This window comes from Myotis myotis, unplaced genomic scaffold (assembly GCF_014108235.1).
Source record: "Myotis myotis isolate mMyoMyo1 unplaced genomic scaffold, mMyoMyo1.p scaffold_m19_p_18, whole genome shotgun sequence".
Taxonomy (NCBI): domain Eukaryota; kingdom Metazoa; phylum Chordata; class Mammalia; order Chiroptera; family Vespertilionidae; genus Myotis; species Myotis myotis.
In genome coordinates, this window is record NW_023416322.1 from 17,946,012 (window position 1) to 17,965,490 (window position 19,479).

General features: G+C 44.4%; 1 protein-coding gene across 2 annotated transcripts in view; it reads right to left on the minus strand.

Moving 5' to 3' along the window:
* Nucleotides 1-477: 477 nt before the first annotated feature.
* CUNH1orf21 (chromosome unknown C1orf21 homolog) overlaps nucleotides 478-19,479 on the minus strand; it is a 176,102-nt gene continuing 157,100 nt past the window's right edge. The window contains exons 5-7 of one of the 2 annotated variants that reach the window (XR_004973189.1): nucleotides 12,411-12,471; nucleotides 1,795-3,607; nucleotides 478-1,272 (exon numbers count right to left, since the gene is read on the minus strand). Coding sequence is in view for 1 of the 2 variants with exons in the window: in XM_036342376.1 (XP_036198269.1) it covers nucleotides 1,234-1,272; nucleotides 12,411-12,471 (100 nt within the window). In the remaining variant the exon portion in view is untranslated. The remainder of the gene's footprint in view (nucleotides 1,273-1,794; nucleotides 3,608-12,410; nucleotides 12,472-19,479) is intronic. The other variant, XM_036342376.1, reaches the window with a different exon arrangement.

A 19,479-nucleotide genomic window follows, 5' to 3' on the forward strand; every position in this document is an offset into this window, starting at 1 on the left:
AAAAATATTACTTCTGTCTTTGGGAAGAGATCATTCTCTTCATATAATATGGAAAAATAAACTCTACCAAACCACAGTTCACATCGCCCACGACGGCCTCCAGACCTCCTCCGAGGGTCAATGCGCTACGTTTTCAGGGAGGGAACCCTTTCTCACTGTCCTATCCAGGGCTACAAGGAGGGGGAAATAAAATGACCAGGCTCCGGGTCACTGAGGGGGGAGAAGTAGGAAGTAGGATGGTTTCTTTGCTAATAAAAAGGTGACAGGGTGGCTTCGGGTCCTCCTAGAAAGTTGTGTGTGTGGGGGTCCCCTCATCTCTTCTGACCACTTGCTGCCCAGCTAATGCGTGGTCACTTACCCCTGGGAGGGGTAGGGAGCCATTAGGCCAAGTCTCGGTGCCACGGCAAAGGAAGGCTCCTCTTCCGCACCCAGGAGCACCGGAGAACACTGAACTGGATGAATGGGAGAAGACAAGGATACATAAAAACAGTAAAATGTTTATTTCCTTAGAAAAAAAAGTGGGGGAGAGGGATTTGAAATGATTGTGATCACACGTCCGTCTGCCTCTGAGCAAAGCCAATGTCGCGAGCTCACTGCTTGATGGAGATACCCCAGTAAACGAAACAGCCTGCTGCGGGCTCCTGGGTGGCGCCCAGGAGTCAGGGTCACAGCATGCTTTCTGCCGCTTCGTAGCGGGGAACCAAGGCCGTAGCAACCATCCCATCTCCAAAGCGCAACATCGCCAGGCCCGTGAGAAGCAAGGCTCTGCACCACTTTGGGACAAACAGGGAGGAAGGAGAGAGGGAAGGAGACGCTTAGAAGCGGGACCGCCCGAGAACAGAAGTCTGATAGCTGAGTTCACCACTACCTCATCTTATAGGAAACGGGCTGGAGAACCCCGTAAGACCGACAGTATCTTTAAGGTGAAATCGCAGAATTTTGCTGCACACCTGGACACGAGAGAAGTGAAAAGTTGCAACAGGTTTTAACTAGCAGCAACAAAGAAAGTTCAATGACAGGTTTTTTTTTTTTGTTTTGTTTTGTTTGTTTTTTTAGCAATATTCCTTTGCGAGTTCATTAGGAAACACTGTAATTTAATGGGGCATACGATATGGAACGATCTTCTTTTGCTATAGTGCTGTTCCGTGAAGAGGACCGACCTTTGCAGAGATTTCGACTGGGGTGTCACCTATTTACACAGTAGTAGCTCCTGGTTCGGGTGCCAGGTCGGTGCTATGTGATGTCCTCTTCTTCCGAACAGTAATCTCGACCCTGGAGGGGAAAGGAAGAGAGTGACTGTGAGTGAGAAATTCCAAGCAGAGCCTGACACAGTCACTCCTGTATCCATTTTCTGTCGGCTTCTGTCTCCTTGCACCAAACCCCAGAGCTCATCAGCGACCACCGGCCAACAGGATAGATATGTCACAACGACCTGTTTAGAAACTGTATATACCGATTTATAAACTGCAGAGACCTCAAGGCATGGCAATCTGACCAAGACCCAAATAAGCCCTTACTTTATATGGGTAAGAACTCATACTACCATACAGGACCCAAGCCTTTCACCGCTGGGGCCAGGACAGCTCACATCTGATAGCTGCGTCTCCGTGCCCGGAATTTACAATTTTACAGAAGGGGATGGAGTAATCCAGGGATGTCTTAGTTTTAATCCATTCTAAATTAAAACAGGATTAAAACAACAAGGACTCGATGACTATAACATATCTTAAGACTATGTTTGGCATGTGTGGGATGCACCAGAAAGACAGAAATGCCTTTGATTCATTCGCTTACAAGAAGGCTTGCGGACTCTATGCAATTGCGACATGTGAACATATTTCATCTTCTTTCCAGCAGGACGTACACTCTATGAAGGCGCCCTGAGGACTGGGGTTTAAGCTCCACATCTGACCTGGCCGGGTTGCTTCGGTCGAACCTCACGGCTTCCTGGTCTGTAATCCATCACAGGAACAGAACACCTGCCCGCATCACAGTGTCGCAGACTAGGGCTTTGTAGAAGTCACCATTAATACTTTCGCATCCTTTGTCCTTTTTCTTTTAAAATACACGCTATATATTTCAATTTTTTTGGGGGGGGGGAATATTCCTTCAAAAACAGAATTTTCTCAATAACTAGAACTTATTCATAAACTTAAAGAATATAATAATGTTGCATAAAACTATTTACCAAGTGTATTACATGTTCCTTTGTCACAGTATCTGTATATTGGGAGTATTTCCCATTCTCCTAATACTTAACTGGCGTTGTGATGAATTATTGGGCCATCTGGCTGAAGGGTGATTGATTCTAGCTCTGGGATCTCACTTAAGTTACCTCTCTGGGTCTCAGTTTCCCCATCTGTACAACGAAGCCAACAACAGTCCTTACTTCACAGGGTTGCTGGAGATTAAATTCCTGGCATTCATTAGCGTATTTTAGTTTCCTCCACCGTCTGATTGCCAGCTCTCCCCCTGCTACTTGCGGAGTGCCTGACCCCAGTGTGGTCGCCAGGCTGGTTTTATTCGCTGCATGAAAACGCCTCCTAGGGAGAGAAACTGGGCAACGACCTCCCTGAGAAGAGAAGAGTGCGCTCAGCAGTCACCCCACAGTGACGGCCTCCCTGGGACCCCTCCCAAGCAAATGGGGACCCATCAGGAGACACCCTCCGGGCCACATGGTGAAGAGTGAGAAAGGAGAACCTCACGGACCCTGACTGTTGGGAGTTTATTCCCCAGGGTGGGAAACAGGACACATCCGGACATAGCAACGCTATGCTAGAAGCCCACCTACCAGGTGGGGCTCTCCTCACAGGCCCCGGAGTAGATCTGTAAGTGGGCACGGGGCGTTCAGCTGGAGGGGAAAGGCAGGGCTCATGGAGTTTTCAAAAGAAAGGACAGAGGACACATTTCCAGTGCATATGGGGACACACGCTGTTGTGTGACATCGGCAAATGACTGGGCTTTGGTTTCCTGGGGATAATCATCGTCTCTGCCTCGGAGGGTCATGATCAGGATTAGGTGGAAAAAAACACAGTGCCTGGCAGGTAGGCAATACATATTAGCTGCTGGTATTATTATGACTATTAAACCGCGTGCTCGTTCAGCCCCCTGGCAGAGGAATAGGGACCCCCTTCCTGCGACTGACAGGTGAGGACTGAGGTCCTAAACTGTGACCTCTCAGGGACTCCTTCCTCCTACCACAGCCTTGCACCCAAGACAGGCCACACGTATACGCTCTCGAATAAAACGTCTATGGCAGACACCTAAGTCCCTTCCCTTCTTCTATCTAACGCAGGCCTCACATCGAAGTAAAGGCCCAGCTGGCCAGGATGGGGTTCAGAGGGCCCCTCATCCACAAGGAAGACTTGGGCCCAGTGACAGACAGACAGACAACACACAGGTGAACTGGTGCACTCATTGATAAAGCAGCATCTCCAACTCCATAAACGGCTTATGAAGTAGAAGGTGCATTTCAGACTCTCCACGTTGACTATGACCATAAACAAGTGCCTCCTTTGGAGGAACAAATCTATATAAACGTCTGTGTACACTCAAGACCGCAACTTGCATTTCCCAAGCATCGGCTCCTCTGGAATGACCATAATTGCTGCGAGAAGGAGAAGGAAAACGGCGTTGGTTGCTTTGCAGACATTATTTCATTGGTATTCACGCCAACCCTGGCCAACCCTGCAAGGCGGGAGGGGTGCCTTGTGACTTGTGGGCAAACCTCAGACCAGCCCAAGGGCCCAGGGTAATCCGTGCCCTCCCCTCTGCCCCCGCCCCGCCAACTGTAGTAAGTTGGTAACAAAATTCAAATTCAAATCAGTTTCATTTTTGTTGTTATCACCTGCCAGCAGCTCTGAGAAACACATATTTTATGAACAGAAACCTGAAAATCACAAACATCAAGAGCACGAGCTCCAGGATGGGCGGCATCGCTTTAAGAAATGGGAACCGGAGGGAGCTGCGCCGTGAGTGGCCTCATCTTGGCATCACCTGGGGCCCCACTTGCACACCAGCCCTACCGGGCAGGGGCAGGACAGGGAGCTGGCTTCTGTGACATGACTTCAAGTCTCATTTGCATTTTTAAAGAGCTGTGCTAAAAAAGAGCGCCTTAAAACCTTCAGCTGTCAGAAGGCAGGAAGTGGGAGTAGCTGGGTGTGGGAGACACACAGCATTCTCTGAGCTGGAGCACGCCCTTTCCCCTACAAGGGACTACAAACTGGAAGTCTTTGTCAAGGGGCTCTGGGCAGTTGGAATGAGCGCCTGCTGCACACAATTCCACCCTTGTGCAAAGGCCCCACTGAGAGCTACAGAGAGCAGGGTCCCTCCCAGGGCCCCACAAGCTGGAGGACCGGAAATGCCCGATGATGCTGACCAGGAAGGGTTGTTGGAAGAACCACATGGGCATTTTGGTGCAGACATACACACAAATCACAGTGTTTGCTGACTGAAGTGTTCCTGACCGTGCCCTTACTCTGCAGGGGAACACCCGCTATCCTCTTCCGCTGTTTGCATTACTTTCTTGGAAACGTACAGAAGTTTATGTCAACTCAGAACATACCTTTCCAAGGCGCTAGGGTAAACGATTTTGTCTGTTGAAATGTCTAGGCTAAGAATTAGAGATATTAAGGAGTAGCAAGGGAAAGGACATTATCCTACTTTCAAATTCTGCAAGCTTTAAAAAATCTTTATTGCTGAAAGTATTACATATGTCCTCCCTTCCCCCCCGCCCCGTGCCCCCATGGATCCCTTTTAGCCTACCCCCCGCCTTGCCCCTGGCCTTCACCACCCTATTGTCTGTGTCCATGGGTTATGCTTATATGCAATCAAATTCTAAAATTCTGCAAGTTGAAAGAGGAACGCTCGATGAGTTACTTCAAATAAACTGTTCCTGCAAAGTGCCTACAGTACCTTTCCTCCTCAAGTTTAAGTACACAAGCAGTCTAGGCCTGATCGTGCAGTTTCAGGTGCAATTTTATCCTGTTAGTCTTCAGTATATTTTTGTAAACAAGGGTGCAATGGGCTAATACATGCACCTCAGGCATTTAACAATCAACTGTGAATTGCGTACTTTCCCAACGGAGTGGATTAGAGCTAGGTCAAAATGACTGAGAGGAAGCACTGAGCCTCAGTTTCTCCATCTTTAAAATGGGAGCGGTAAGACCTAACTTGCAGTGTTGATGTGAGAATTAGAAGTAAAATACATTAGGCTGTTTAGCAAAGCATGGCACATAGTAGGTACTTAGTAAATTACAGCTCTTATGATGATATTGAAAAATGAGATCAATAGATCCAATAGCTCATAAGCTGCTTAGGTGAGAAATTCGGCCCACAGCCAGATCAATTCGTTACATTCAGGTCCTTAGTCAAGCCATGTACCTCAGGGCCTGGATGCTTGTCCTTCTCCCTTCCTGGCTGGCTCCTGCTGACCCCAGCCCTCATGCATCCATTACTTCTCCTTCTAAATCTCTGCTCAAATGTTACCTCATTGTCTTCCTTGAACACCCTATACTCAATGACACGTCTTACTCTGCTTCATTTTCATTTATATTACTAATCATCACCTGACATTATTAGTGTATTAATTAATTTCTTAATTGGCTGTCTTTCTCCTTGAATGGAAGTAACGAGTGGGCAGGACTGTTTCACACTCTGCTGCACCCTCAGGATTTAGACTAGTGTCGGCAGCCTGTCAGATGCTTGATGAGTATTTGCTGAATAAATGAAAGGATGAAAAACACTAGAGAGAGAGCTGAAATCTCGGAGCTGGGCGGGACCTAGAGGCTTTCCCCTCTGACCTCTCATTTAACGTAGTGCGGCCTCCGCTTTCCACCTTGCAGACAGGGAACCCTCTCTTTTTGGCTGGAACACGTCAGGTGCTTTTCCAAGCTGCCTGTGAAACCCCTCAGCAGCAGAGCCCAAACCCTGCTTGTGCCCACAGAATGGCTTCGTCTGGGCCTTTGGGACTGGAGGATAGGCCTTCCCCGACCAACAGCATCCCTGGTCCGTCATCTGCAAATAACGTGGTCTCCATCGAGGTCTCCCTCCTTTGCATGTGCTTCTGTTTTACAATAGTTGTTTTTTTGTTTTGTTTTTAAATGGACCCACCAAAAAATTACCAACACATAAGAAAACATCCAAGGAATACAGCCTAAGATGTGTGAAAGTTAAGTACTGACAGAGGGAATCACCAGTAACAACAGATTCCAAAAGAATCAAAGTGCTACATCTTGACAATAATAGAACAGAATGTCAAACTGAACTCCTGTCAAAGCTCTGGAGAGAGACAACGCTTCAAGGAAACAGAAGAGATCACAAGGTAAAAGGAAAGAAGAGCCCATCTGATCACGGGAGACTGGACTCTGCATGTCAGAAAGTAATGCCACGAAGTACAAAGGCTAACCTCATCCTGGGAAAAATACCCACAGCATACATGTGCGCACGATGGAAGTTATGTGGGACGCTCACACCAACAAAAAAAATGAACAGGGAGAGGATCTCAAAAGGGCACAAAGTGGAAACTCATTCAGAGCAAATTAAAACCAGTAAACACACCAACAGAAAAGTGGTCTGCTGTAGTAATAAAAAATACAAATTAAAATAACGCTATTACTTAAAAATAGCCACACCCACAATGAAATGTGACTCTCATATATTGCTGGCCTCAGTGTAAAATGGTATATAGCTGCCTTGAAAAGCAATTGGGTGATAGGTATTGTGAGTCATAAAAATGTACACACCCTTCATTACAGAAACCATAGAAATCAGTATCCAAAGATAAACTCCCAAACACATATTTAAAAAATACACATGCATTGGTTCCCTGGGCTGGAGGTGGGAAAGGGGATGTACCGTAAGTGGGCAGGAGAGATCTTATTGAGGTGATGGGGAATTCTGTAACTGGAGTGTGGTGATGGTTGTGCAATTTGGTAAATTTACTAAAATTCATTGACTTGTACATTTCAAATGAGTAAATTTTATGGTATGTAAATTATAGCTCCATAAAGTTGTTAAGAGCATGTGTAAAAATATTTTCATTGCAGCGTTTTTATCAAGCATGACAAAAATCCATCGAATATCCCCTCCCCTCCCCTCCACCAATAAAAAAAAGCCTGCTGAGGTATGGCTCCTGTGCTCCCTGCTGCCACGCAAGCACCACCAACAGGACCGATCACCACGTGTCCCAAACAGGCAGGTCCTTGCTGGGTACCACTGTTTCCACACACATTGTTCTCATCTCTCACACTCCCAGCCTATTGCATCTTTATGATCTCATCGCAACATCATCTCTTCAAGTGACATTTCCCTCAGCTGTTCAAGGGGCTGGTCTCTTCCTCTCCCAGTGGTCCTTCCCACCACCACCACGTTTTATAGCAATTTTAGCCAACATGTCTTTTTGATACCTAATGGAATCCTTGTGTGGCCCCATCACAATGGTTATGCAAAGGCGGGTGTCTGGAGGGTGGGAGTGCTGTGTGTGTGTGTGTGTGTGTGTGTGTGTGTGTGTGTGTAGGGATGGAGGTGGAGGCTATGAATGACATGATACAGGGGGTGTCCTGGGACTCTCATAAGCGAAGCAAATTGTCAACATTTTGCAGGTCACGGTGGAAAAAGCAGCCCTCTTTAGCAATTCAACGGATACAGAGTATGGCTTGAGCAGAAGTATCAGCAGAGACGGGGGCACAGACTGGTTCTGAGGATGGCCTGGAACTTAGGAGAGGCAAGTCAGAGGCAGGGGGCGCAAAAGTGGGTAACAGAAGGCCACAGTCCATTATTCACCATTTTTATGTATATAGGTAACACCTGTGTAAACCACGTTTGGAACGACATCTAGTTTACTTTCCACAATGTTCAGTCAGGCATCCTAAATTATGTCTTTTGCTGTTGTCACCAGGTTCTGCATTAAAGAACCTCACACTGAGCCCTGGCCAGGTGGCTCAGTTGGTTAGAGCATCATCCCTCTAGGCCCGTGGTCGGCAAACTGCAGCTCTCGAGCCACATGCGGCTCTTTGGCCCCTTGAGTGTGGCTCTTCCTAAGCCTTAGGAGTACCCTAATTAAGTTAATAACAATGTACCTACCTACAAAATTTGGCTCTCAAAAGAAATTTCAATCGTTGTACTGTTGATATTTGGCTCTGTTGACTAATGAGTTTGCCGACCACTGCTCTAGGCCAAGGTTGCCAGTTCAATCCCTAGTCAGGACTCATACAAGAACCAACCAATGAATGCATAAAGAAGTGGAACAACAAGTTGATATCTCTTCCTCCCCTCCCCCCTTGCCCTGCCCTCTAAAATCAATTTAAAAAACAGAACCTCACATGTACTAGGAACATAAACTAGATATTCCAGTCAAGATTTTCATGTTTGGTGAAAGCAAACATGAATTTTTTTTTTAAATATATTTTATTCATTTTTTACAGAGAGAAAGGGAGAGAGATAGAGAGCTAGAAACATCGATGAGAGAGAAACATCGATCAGCTGCCACCTGCACATCTCCCACTGGGGATGTGCCCGCAACCCAGGTACATGCCCTTGACCGGAATCAAACCTGGGGCCTTTCAGTCCGCAGGCCGACGCTCTATCCACTGAGCCAAACCGGTTTCGGCACAAACATGAATTTTTGTAATGAAGGCTCATTATAGAAGTTGGCTTAAACAAGGCTTATTTCTGTCTGGAAGTGTGAGTGATCCTTGTCACAAAGCAGGCTCTTGTGTTCTGACTGGCTGACCGAAGAGTGTATCCTCCTCTCCTTTACCTCTCGGGATGATGCTGGGAGCTCCACCTGTTAGTTTCTGGCCTGTGTGGTATTTCGCTTCTCCTACCCACTCTCTGCTTCCTTTGCGTGATTCGTCTTCCTCCTCTCTCTTCCTAACTGTGGGCTTCCTGAACCTCCGTTTCTTGACTCAGTTATGCCTCCTGCATAGCCTTCTACCCTGCACTGTGCGACTGACCGGCTTTCCAAGCACCAAAGAGGATTGTGAGCAATGAAACCCAAATGCCACATCTGGATTTTGGTGCAGAAATTTAACGGGTCATCTTCCGTCTCTGCCTCCCTAACACCCCTCCCCCGAGACCTTTCCCTCCAGGTATCACCAGCCAGAAACAACCTCAGATGCAGGTTTCTATGAGCATCTGGCCATGAAGCTCTGTCCCTGAAGCAGGAGTACAGGGCGGGAGAGCCGCCTTCCACCCCTTGGGTAGTGGGAACAATGAGCTAGAATCCAGAACAAACATGATCAGAAGGAGGCGGGAAAGGCTGGGAAAGTAGAATGAAAGCCTCCTCCCTCTCCCCCAGCCCCATGAAGGGCCCCTCTTCCATCCTCCTCCTGTGGGACCATGGCCAGGGCTGGACTCACAGAGCGTCTCCAGACAGGGTGTGTTTCAATAGCATTTTCACTTACGGTCCAACAACAATTTACAACAAACGCTGAAGAAAAGCAAGAGTCATGAGCTGTGCTGTTCGTCTCCTCCCCCGACTTAGTTCATTAGAAAAACCAATCGAGGCATTAATGGCTGTCTCTGTTTCTAACAGGCTTTATTCTAATTAGACTCACACGTTATTATTTCAGTTGGAAAAAGGTCTGGGTTTGTAATGAGCAGGAGGAGTGTGACAGCCTCCAGCCTCTGACAGCTGCTTGGATCATCTAAGGGAAGGATCCCCAGGGTACCCACAGTAGTGACAACAATTCCAGTATATTGGGCTTTTCATTTCCAAGAGAGAATGAGTATTAACTAAACGGCTTTAATCCCCTCCCCTCGTAAAGTGTTTAATAAACCCAAATCCTCATCCTACAGACAAAAGGGAGGCTATGTTAGAAGCTTTATGGCACACAGTTGTCAAGCTTTCTCTGACGATGGCATTCAGGTGACCTCAAAGATGCTGTCCCCAGGAGGAAGTGAGCAGGAGTGAGGATAAGAGGGGCAGGGATAACGAAGGTGGGTGCCCATGTCTCTGGGCCACACTCAACTGATGTTCTCGAGCAGGCGTGGGCCACTTTCTTTGCCAAGGGCCACACAGTAAACACATTAGGCCTTGCATTCCGTATGGTTCCTGCTGCAACTCAACTCTGGCGATGTAAGGTGAAGGCAGCCGCAGATACAAGAAAAAATAAAAAGCGGGGCTGTGTTCCAATAAAACTTTGTGGACACTGAATTTGGAAGTTCACATGTTTTTTTATGTCAGAAAACATGATTCTGCTTCTTGTTTTCCCTACATTAGAACATGTAAAAAACATTCTTGTCTGGTGGCTGGCTTTGGCCCCCCGGCCGCTGCAGAGACTAGCACTACCATCAAACAGCAGAGTTCTACAAAATGGCGTTTTATAAAACTGTTCTTATTTTATACACAAGAAAACCATCAATCAAAATCAAATTTAAAAAATCTCCTACAGCCCCATCTTCCTAATAAATAGCATGTTCAAGTTTCTCTTAAATCTCTGTTCATATATATGTCACTTTAATATCACTTCAATCTATTGACACATTTAACATCATCTTATAAAAATTTTCCCTGTTGTAACTGATTCCTTATACAGTAAACCCTTGATTTTTTTGGACCTGGATTTAAGGGACTTTAGACTTAGCCCTGGCCCATGTCAGATTAAATGACACCCCCTTGCTGAACTAGATTTATCGGGAGATCACTTAATAAGTTATATGATGTCTAATCACTGGGCTGTATGCCTGAAACTGATATAATATTGCATGTCAACTGTAATTGAAAAATTAAAAATTAAAAAATGTACTCAATAGTGGGAACACTTGTTTTTAACTCATCATTCTCTCTATACCTCGATGCAGAAGGAAAAGTGGAAACTGAATTGTAGATGGGAACAATGAATTTCACTTTTGAGTAAAAAGAGGTAGAATTTCAATTATGGAAACACACCAGAAAGGAATGAGGTCATTTTAACGCCATGTCAGATTTGTATATGTTGTTTAAAGGTAAATTACAATTTGGATTTCAATTTTTACAAACTACACCTGACTACTAAGCAGATCTTTTTGTTGCCAGAAAGCTCGCAGAGGAAAAAAGTCCAAATAAACTGAGAATGAAAAGATCTTCACCAAAATAGTGGGGACAGATAATTTCTTTTTATGCTTTTCTTTACTAAAACAAAACGTATCGGCAAGTTGAACAGCTTTTGAACCAATATGTGAGACTTGGTAAATTTTCCATCTGAAAAGTCATGCATAAGCCAAAATTTCACTAAAAATAAAAGTAAAATATTATATTCCTAAAATGAGGTTTTGGCACAGTCAGGGAGTGATATAGACTAACCTACCATTTAAATTCATTATCTATCTCTATTTTCACATTGGTGATATTTGCTGGTCTTTTAGTGGTGCATTAGATTATACAATTATTCTTATTATACAATTATTCTGCTGCTGAAATACTGATGAATTTAAGACCTCTTCATTATCTTCCATTGAGTGATAGAGATCACAACTGAGAAATTCATGGACAAATCCTCAGATAAAAGGACCACAAAAAGTAAAAAAAAAAAAAAAAAAAAAAAGAAATAAAAATTAAAACAGAAAAGATTTCAAAGGTAAAAGTGGCCTGTGATGCCTCCTATAGTAATGACATGTTCTGAATTTAAGATTTTACTCTTCATCTGAATAAAGCTTTCCAACGATAACACTCCGATTTAATAGTTAAAATTCACCTTTCTGCAGTGATGAACTTAAATTCTCCAAGCCTGTAATCATTAACCATAGTCCATACTCCTTCAGCTGCTTAGCATATGCTGCTACTCAGAGATCATAAGTATGGGTCCAATTTCCACATGGATCAACCTTGCATCTCACTGTCAGTGTCAAATCCACACATCCCTAGAGGAGCAACTTGGAGAGACTGCTTTGGAGCCTCAGAGAAGTGGGCTCCCAATGTTATTATCATTATTATTATCATTGCAAAACGGGGTAAGTTACTCAAGCATTCTGAGCCTCAGTTTCCTTGCCTGTAAGACACAGATAATACATGTCTCTCAGTTATTACCCTGAGGTGGCTACTGATTGCAACGTGCACACGAGGTAAGAACTTAAGGGTAGTGTCAGGCACTAGGTAACTGTTGGCAGGTACCTTCTTGCTTTCAGTCTGAGGTCAGAGCAGGGCCTCAGGGGCAGACAACACACAGTGAACAGAACACTGTCCCTAGAGACAACGCGTCTCTATCTGGTGTTGCCCATTTTAATGAATGATCAGGGGTAGCCCAGGGTGCTGGGAAGCCTCTTTAGACACGAAACATTCTCACAGTCACATTTTCTTGGTGTCGGGGGAACTTCTGTGTTAACTCTCTACCCAGCCCCTTACAAGAATAACTTCGTGACATAGGAACCAGAAGATTGTTACCCTCACCCAAGAGGCAATTAGTCTTGAAACATGTACTTTGACTCCTTACCTTTTCGATTTTTTCATCCAGCATTCTGAAGAATTCTTGTTGGCTCTCAGAGATGTGCATGCTGAAAAACAAAGAGCGCATATTTCAATGTTTTCTTAAACCTCCCCCCTCATGGAAAAATGCTGAGGCCCTAAACTTGGAGGTGGACATTTCTTTATTGCAGACTTTTCCACAGAAACACTCTGAAGTTATAGTAAGAATAAGTGTTATTATAGTAATCCTACAGATGCATTTCATAAGAGTCTATCAGTGCCTGCGATTTAAGGAATACAATTTCCTGTCAATGTATACGTTATTTACAGTGGTGTTATTGGGAGGTATGTGCCAAATTTTTCTTCAGATACATATTTTCGATTTAAAAAAGGATAGGCAAGCAGCACATGGCATATTTCCACCCTGTGTATAACCCTAGTTATTATATGGAAATGTGTATTTTGCAAAGCATCAGCATGATATTCAGCTGTCTAGATGAGGGCTGGCAGAAAATGAGCTGAGAACTTGACATTGGCCCTGAACACCTTCTGCATTGGCGACAGCGAATGTGCCTCCCAGGGACAGAAATTCCACTGGAATAAAGGAGAAAGTCAGGAGGCAGGTTTGGGTAGCACTTGCCCTGTGTGTTTGCTTATCTTACCCCATTTAACAGCAAACCTTGTGAGATGAATGTGGTAACACCGGTAAGCAGAGCCAAGATCACCAATGGGAAGGGCAATATATATGATATTAATTGACCACATGATCTCTATTTAAATGCATGTGACTCATGACCTCACAGAGGCAGCACAGCGCAGATGTTAGCAGGGGTGAGGCACAGACCTCTGATTCCTCATCTAGAAAACCTCCTGGCGCTCACGTTCTATGACTGTTGTTAACTTCCATTCACTCCTTTACTGAACTATCACAGCACGAAAACAATAATGTGTGGTTAGTACTCAACATATGCACATTAGATGGACGAAAGGGGAACTCTTCAGTAAAATCCACTCTCCAAATGGGTCTGCCCTCCTGTGAGCAAGAGTGTCTGGGTTCCATTAAGGAAAAAACAAACACAGCAAACCTCATCGACACAGACAACAGAAGGTGATTAGCAGAGGGAAAGGGGTGGAGGGGGAAGTAGAAGAGGGGAAAAAGGGAAAAAATGGTGATGGAAGGAGACTTGACTTGGGGTGGTAAACACACAATACAATCCACAGACGATGTTTTATAGAATTGTACACCTGAAACCAATATTATTTTATTAACCAATGTCACCCCAATAAAGTCAATACAAAAGAATGTCCAGGCTCAAGGGTCCATATCAGGAGCTTGGGACCAAGGTTGATGGTGACGACCCCAAGGTGGTAAAGCAAAAACGAAAACCTCAGTGGTTTCAGCTTTGTGCGGTTTCACTACATGTTTTGTAATCAATAAAAAACACACAACAAAAACCAGGTATCTCTTTGGTTAAAACAAATTGGATGAAAGCTGCCCAACCCAGAAGTAATTAGACAAGGCAGTGTATTTCCAACCCCACCTGGATCTGAAACGAAATCGTAACCTTACTGTGGGTAGAGGTCCAAGACAGGAAGTAAACGACCACTTCCACCTTTCCGCTCGCCCTTGGAGAAACAATTCTAACCAAAGCCTTCCGTCGGGCGTGTCTCTAGGATCACAATCTTGATACAGAAACGATGTTCCCTCATCTAAGAGCAGTCCAGCATCTCTGCCTCATTCAAACATCTACGAGGAAGAGCCGCACACCAGGCGCGTTCACTATCTTGCCCCTTGAAAGACAGCGTGTGGACTGTGCTAGAAAATACTGAGAGGCAGGGTGACTTATCGTCCAATCCTGACACTCTACACAGGCTCTCAGACAAACTCTGTTGCCCCTGGAAGTGACAGACACTGCCGGATGGCAGAAAGGCTGCACGCGGTCCCTGTCACCTGTGCATCCTCTTGGGTAGGATGCACCTGAAAGCATGAGGCTTACTCGGCTGTTTCCCAGGGGATCGTTTCAGAGAGAAGTCCCGAAACCCTCCAAGGAGGGCAGAGCCAGGATTGGTACTCTGACAAAATAAATCAGCCCATGTTGACTGACTGCCGCTTAGATAAATGTGAACGACCTCTTCTCCTATGGAGACCCTGTCAACACACTGGCATTAATAATAGTTTTTTCGTTCAAAAGTTTACGCTGCACTGTGAGAAACAGTCCCTAGGTAATGAGATTCCTGGGTGCTTTCTGATGCCCAATTTGAGGATCGTGAGTGGGGAGCCAGGAGGAGGAAAAAGCACATGGGTTTTCTATGTTTCCTCCAGGTATTGGAAAGGAATAATTGAATTATGATTTAGTTTAAAAAGTATAAATACTTGATGCTAAATTAGATATAAAAATCTTTTATAAAAGCCTGTATGGTAGCCCTACCCTGTTTGGCTCGGTGGATGGAGCGTCAGCCTGTGGACTGAAGGGTCCCAGGTTTGATTCTGGTCAAGGGCATGTACCTTGGTTGTGGGCACATCCCCAGTAGGGGGTGTGCAGGAGGCAGGTGGTTGATGTTTCTGTCTCATCGATGTTTCTAACTCTCTCTCTCTCTCTCCCTTCCTCTCTGTAAAAAATCAATAAAATATACATTTAAAAAAAGCCTGTATGGTGGTGCCTGATTTAATTAATAAAGCTTAACAATTTTAGTAATCCTTGTTTCTCTCTAATAACGACAACTCCAACTGGGAAAACCCAGTGCTGCACGGAGGACAACGTGTGGCCCCTGTTGACCTTGGCAATGCTCCTGTGAGTTAACCCTGTGCTAGCATAGGCCCTTCTTTCTGTGACTTCTCAGCTTCACAAGACTAGAGATGATAACATGATGGAATCTTACTGACAAGTAAGCAAATGAACAGAATGAAGTGGGCAACCTGCTGGCGTGGCTCAGTGGTTAAGCATCAGCCTATGAACCAGGAAGGAGGTCACAGTTCGATTCCCAGTCAGGGTGCATGCCCAGGTTGTGGGCTCGAGCCCCAGTGTGGGGCATGCAGGAGTCAGCTGAGCAATGGTTCTCTCTCACCACTGATGTTTGTTTCTCTCTCTCTCTCTCTCTCTCTCTCTCTCTCTCTCTCTCCCTCCCTCCCTCTGTGAAATCAATAAAAATATATTTTAAAAAAAGAAAGAAGGTGAGCAAAATGAGCTTTCGAGCTGAAAGACACGTGGCTTTCATGTTCAATGACTGAAAGGAAAGTTTCCAAATAAGAAAAACTTAAGCCAGAAAAGTATGAGAAGGCAAGGTCCCGATTCCCTAATACGTCACCTGCAAAAATGAAATTCGGTTACTCACTGGGTTCCTGGCAGATCTTGGCCTGAACATGGTTATTTCTTCATGGTCATCGTTATTATTTTTCAATTGGACCTCAGGGAAGTGGGGTTAATCCTAGTCCTCACATCACGACACACCCTTGTTTGTAGCTCATGCATGGCTCGGGCTCAGTTTTAGTTAATTACTTTGTTTGTTAGTTTTTACAAAATAGTCTCATAAGCACCCATAAAACCAAAATGAAAAACAAAAGCTAGGACCTTGACAACAACCTAGAGCTAACTTACTTCCTACCATGACTTACTTTAGTTTTTTGTTTTTTTTTTGTTTTTTTTTAACTTCACAAAGAGTGCATCAGGCTCTATGCAGTCTTCTAGGGCTTACTCATTTCTTCTGGCATATTACATTGGCGAGGTCCATCCAGCCTTGTGCATTCATCTTAACGAATTTAAATATTAACTTTAAATGAATTAATTTAATATTAACTCGAATATATTCCACTGTGCGAATACAGTGGAGTTTATTTTCCCCACTTGCTTGGTAAAGGCCATTTGGGTGTTTTCTCAATATTAAGGTGTTCTTACCGAGTCACTGTGATAAGTGCTGGGCGTACATGATTTCATTTGCTCCCCAGCCCTATGAGACAGGATCGCTCACCCTCTTTTTTCTCTGAGAAAACTGAAGCTCCAAGACACCAGGTCACTTGCCTGAGATCACAAAGTTGTAAGAATATGTTCCACGTGTTGCATCAAATGAAGATGTGAGAATTACCTGCCGTTGTTATTAACAAATCTGCCATTGGCTGGTATGAGATTGTCCTTCCACTCATGGGAAAAACAACAAACCCTCGTTATCTTGTTTTATGCAACTGCATAGGAAATGCGCTCCCTTCACCCTGTGAGTCGGCAAGTAGGACAAGTAACACTCTTCTCTTGGGCCCAAGAAGGATTTCTGAGTTGAATTCCATAAACCCTATGCTCTGACGGACAGTTTACAACACACACACACACACACACACACACACACACACACACACACGAATGCTGCTGTGTGGAAAACAGGATTTTCTTCATAATTTTAGAATAAACACGTGAGCCGGTTTAATCAAGTTCTCTGAGAGCTTCATGCCAGTTTGCAAAACTCGCTGTTTCAGTGTGTCAAAGTTCAATTAGTATTCACTCTACACGAAAAAGAAATTCTCCTTAATCCGGTCTCTGCTTAGAACTCAGCGATAAGGGAAGCATTTAAAAATAGCCTGTGTCCCGTGGCTTGGATGGAAAGATGAAGAGGTTCTGTCATCAGCTATCGGTCGCTAGTGTAGATCAAAGTGATTCCCAGGGAAGTGAACGAGGGAGATTGTGAGTATAGCATCACACTCACCTGAGGGCGCACACACCGGCCGGCCCATTATACCGACATTGTAGGGAGTAAGTGGATTTTAAAAATGTCTCATGTTCTTTGAAAGTGACAAACTTTAATCCCTGAGCTCATTGACCGCCCTCTGAAGAGTCCTGATCGCCGCATGGCATGGCAGCAGCCATGGCTGTAGCAATGCCAGATACCAGGCTAACGTGATTAGGAACTAGGCTATTTTTGTCTCAATTTCCTGGGAGGAATCAGAGATAACACAATTTATTCTACTGATGATTTTGATTCGTGGGGCAACGACTGCACATATGTAATGGTCACATTTATCCTGGAACGGGGTGGGGCTGTGTAGAATTTATTCATGTCACCCGGACCGCCAGGAGATTTGCTACTATTTAGGGGAGCCCACAGAAGAGTAGCCTCTGGGATACCCGAGCGTCTTTGAGGAAAAGGGAGTTGGCTCTCACGTCACACACAGTGCATTTTATCTCTAAGGTAGATTCAGTTCTGGAACAACCTAGAAAATGACTCATTATTCTCTCTAACTTTTTAATTGTGAAATGCATAACACAGAGTAGAGAAAACATAGCATGTTATTTGTCTGGTTTTAAATAATAATAAAAGGACATCCATGGAGTCACCACTCAAATTAAGGATTAGAACCTGTGGTCCCACTGTCTTCCATCGAGTCAGAGAGAACCATGATTCTTAATTTAATGCCTTTTCATTTCTTTGCTTGTCTATTGTGTTATCACTTATACATATATTCTACGTTCCTTCGTTCTGCCTGTTTCTGAACTTTATATGAATGAAACTACCTATAGGCAGGTCCTACTACTTACTTTACCACTGTAGCTTTACATTTGTGAGATTCTGTCTTCTTTCTTAAAATAATATATTTTTATCGATTTCAGAGAGAAAGGGAGAGGGGGAGAGAGACAATCATTCAAGATCAATTCAAGAGAGAATCATTGACCGGCTGCCTCCTGCACACTCCACACTGGGGATCGAGCCCACAAACCGGGCATGTGCCCTTGACCAGAATCAAACCTGGGACCCTTCAGTCCACAGGCCGACGCTCTATCCACTGAGCCAAACTGGCCAGGGCAGATTCCTTCTTGATATGTGCAGCTACAGTTTGTTCATTTTCACTGATATGTAATATTCCCCTCAAAAGAATATGCCGCATTTTTGTTAGCCATTATATATTTTTAAAAGTTTTAAAAAAAAATTTAAATTGATTTTTAGAGAGAGAAGAAGGGAGGAGAGAGCGAAACATCGATAGGCTGCCTCTGCACACCCCCTTACTGGGGATCGAGCCAGAAACCTGGCAATTGTCCTGACTGGGAATTGAACCAACAACCTTTCAGTTCACAGGGCAACGCCCAACTGGCTGAGCTACACTGTCCATTTGGGGTTATCCAAGAGCTTCAGGAGCTCACAGAAACAGTGCTGCTATGGATATTTCTGCGGGCACACATGCCCTAGGCCTTCTCTACAGCAGGGCTGGGGACCTTTTTTCTGCCCAGAGTCTTTTGGATATTTATAACATCATTCAAATAATATAATTCACTTGATAGAAATTTATGTTGCTGTGAAAAAAGCTCATAGATTTATTGAATTCGAGTCCCGTCTGCGGTTGCCTTAGCAGGGCCAGACTAAAGGACTTCTCAAGGGCCTTATATGGTCCTCGGGCTGGGCGTTTCCCTCCTCTGCCCTGAGAGTGACGATGCTGGGGAGAAGGTGTGTGCAGGTACAATTTTAGTAGATAATGCAAATTGTTTCCCAAAGTAATGGCACCAGTTTAGATTCCCACCAGCAGGCGTTAAGAGTGCCTGTGTTCCATATCCCGTCAACATTTTGTATTTTTTCCTATCGATTAGCCATTTCTGTTTCCTCTTCAGTGAAAGGGTTGTTCATGTCTTCAGCCTATTTTTCTATGAGTTCTCCGCCTTTTACTCACGGACTTGTAGGAATACTTTATATTCCAGGTATTCTGCAAATCCAACTACTGCCAATTACATGTATTGACATGTATTACACCTGTTCCATCCTTTTTTGGCCATTTACTGTCCTACAGTGTATTTGGATAAACAGAAGTTCTTAATTTTAATGTGGTCACCATAATTAATCATTTTCCTTAAGAGCTGCATCCTTTGTGACTTATTTAAATTCTTCTCTACCCCATAAAGATATCCCCCTTCATTTTCTTCTAACTGATCGTTTAAATGCCTGCTCTGCCATATATTATGGACTGTTTTTGGACTCTCCAATCTGTTCCTTCCAGTGGTTCTCAACCTTCCTAATGCCACAACCCTTTAATACAGTTCCTCATGTTGTGGTGACCCCCAATTTCATTGTTACAAATTGAACATAATTAAAGCATAGTGATTAATCACAAAAACAATATGTAATTATAT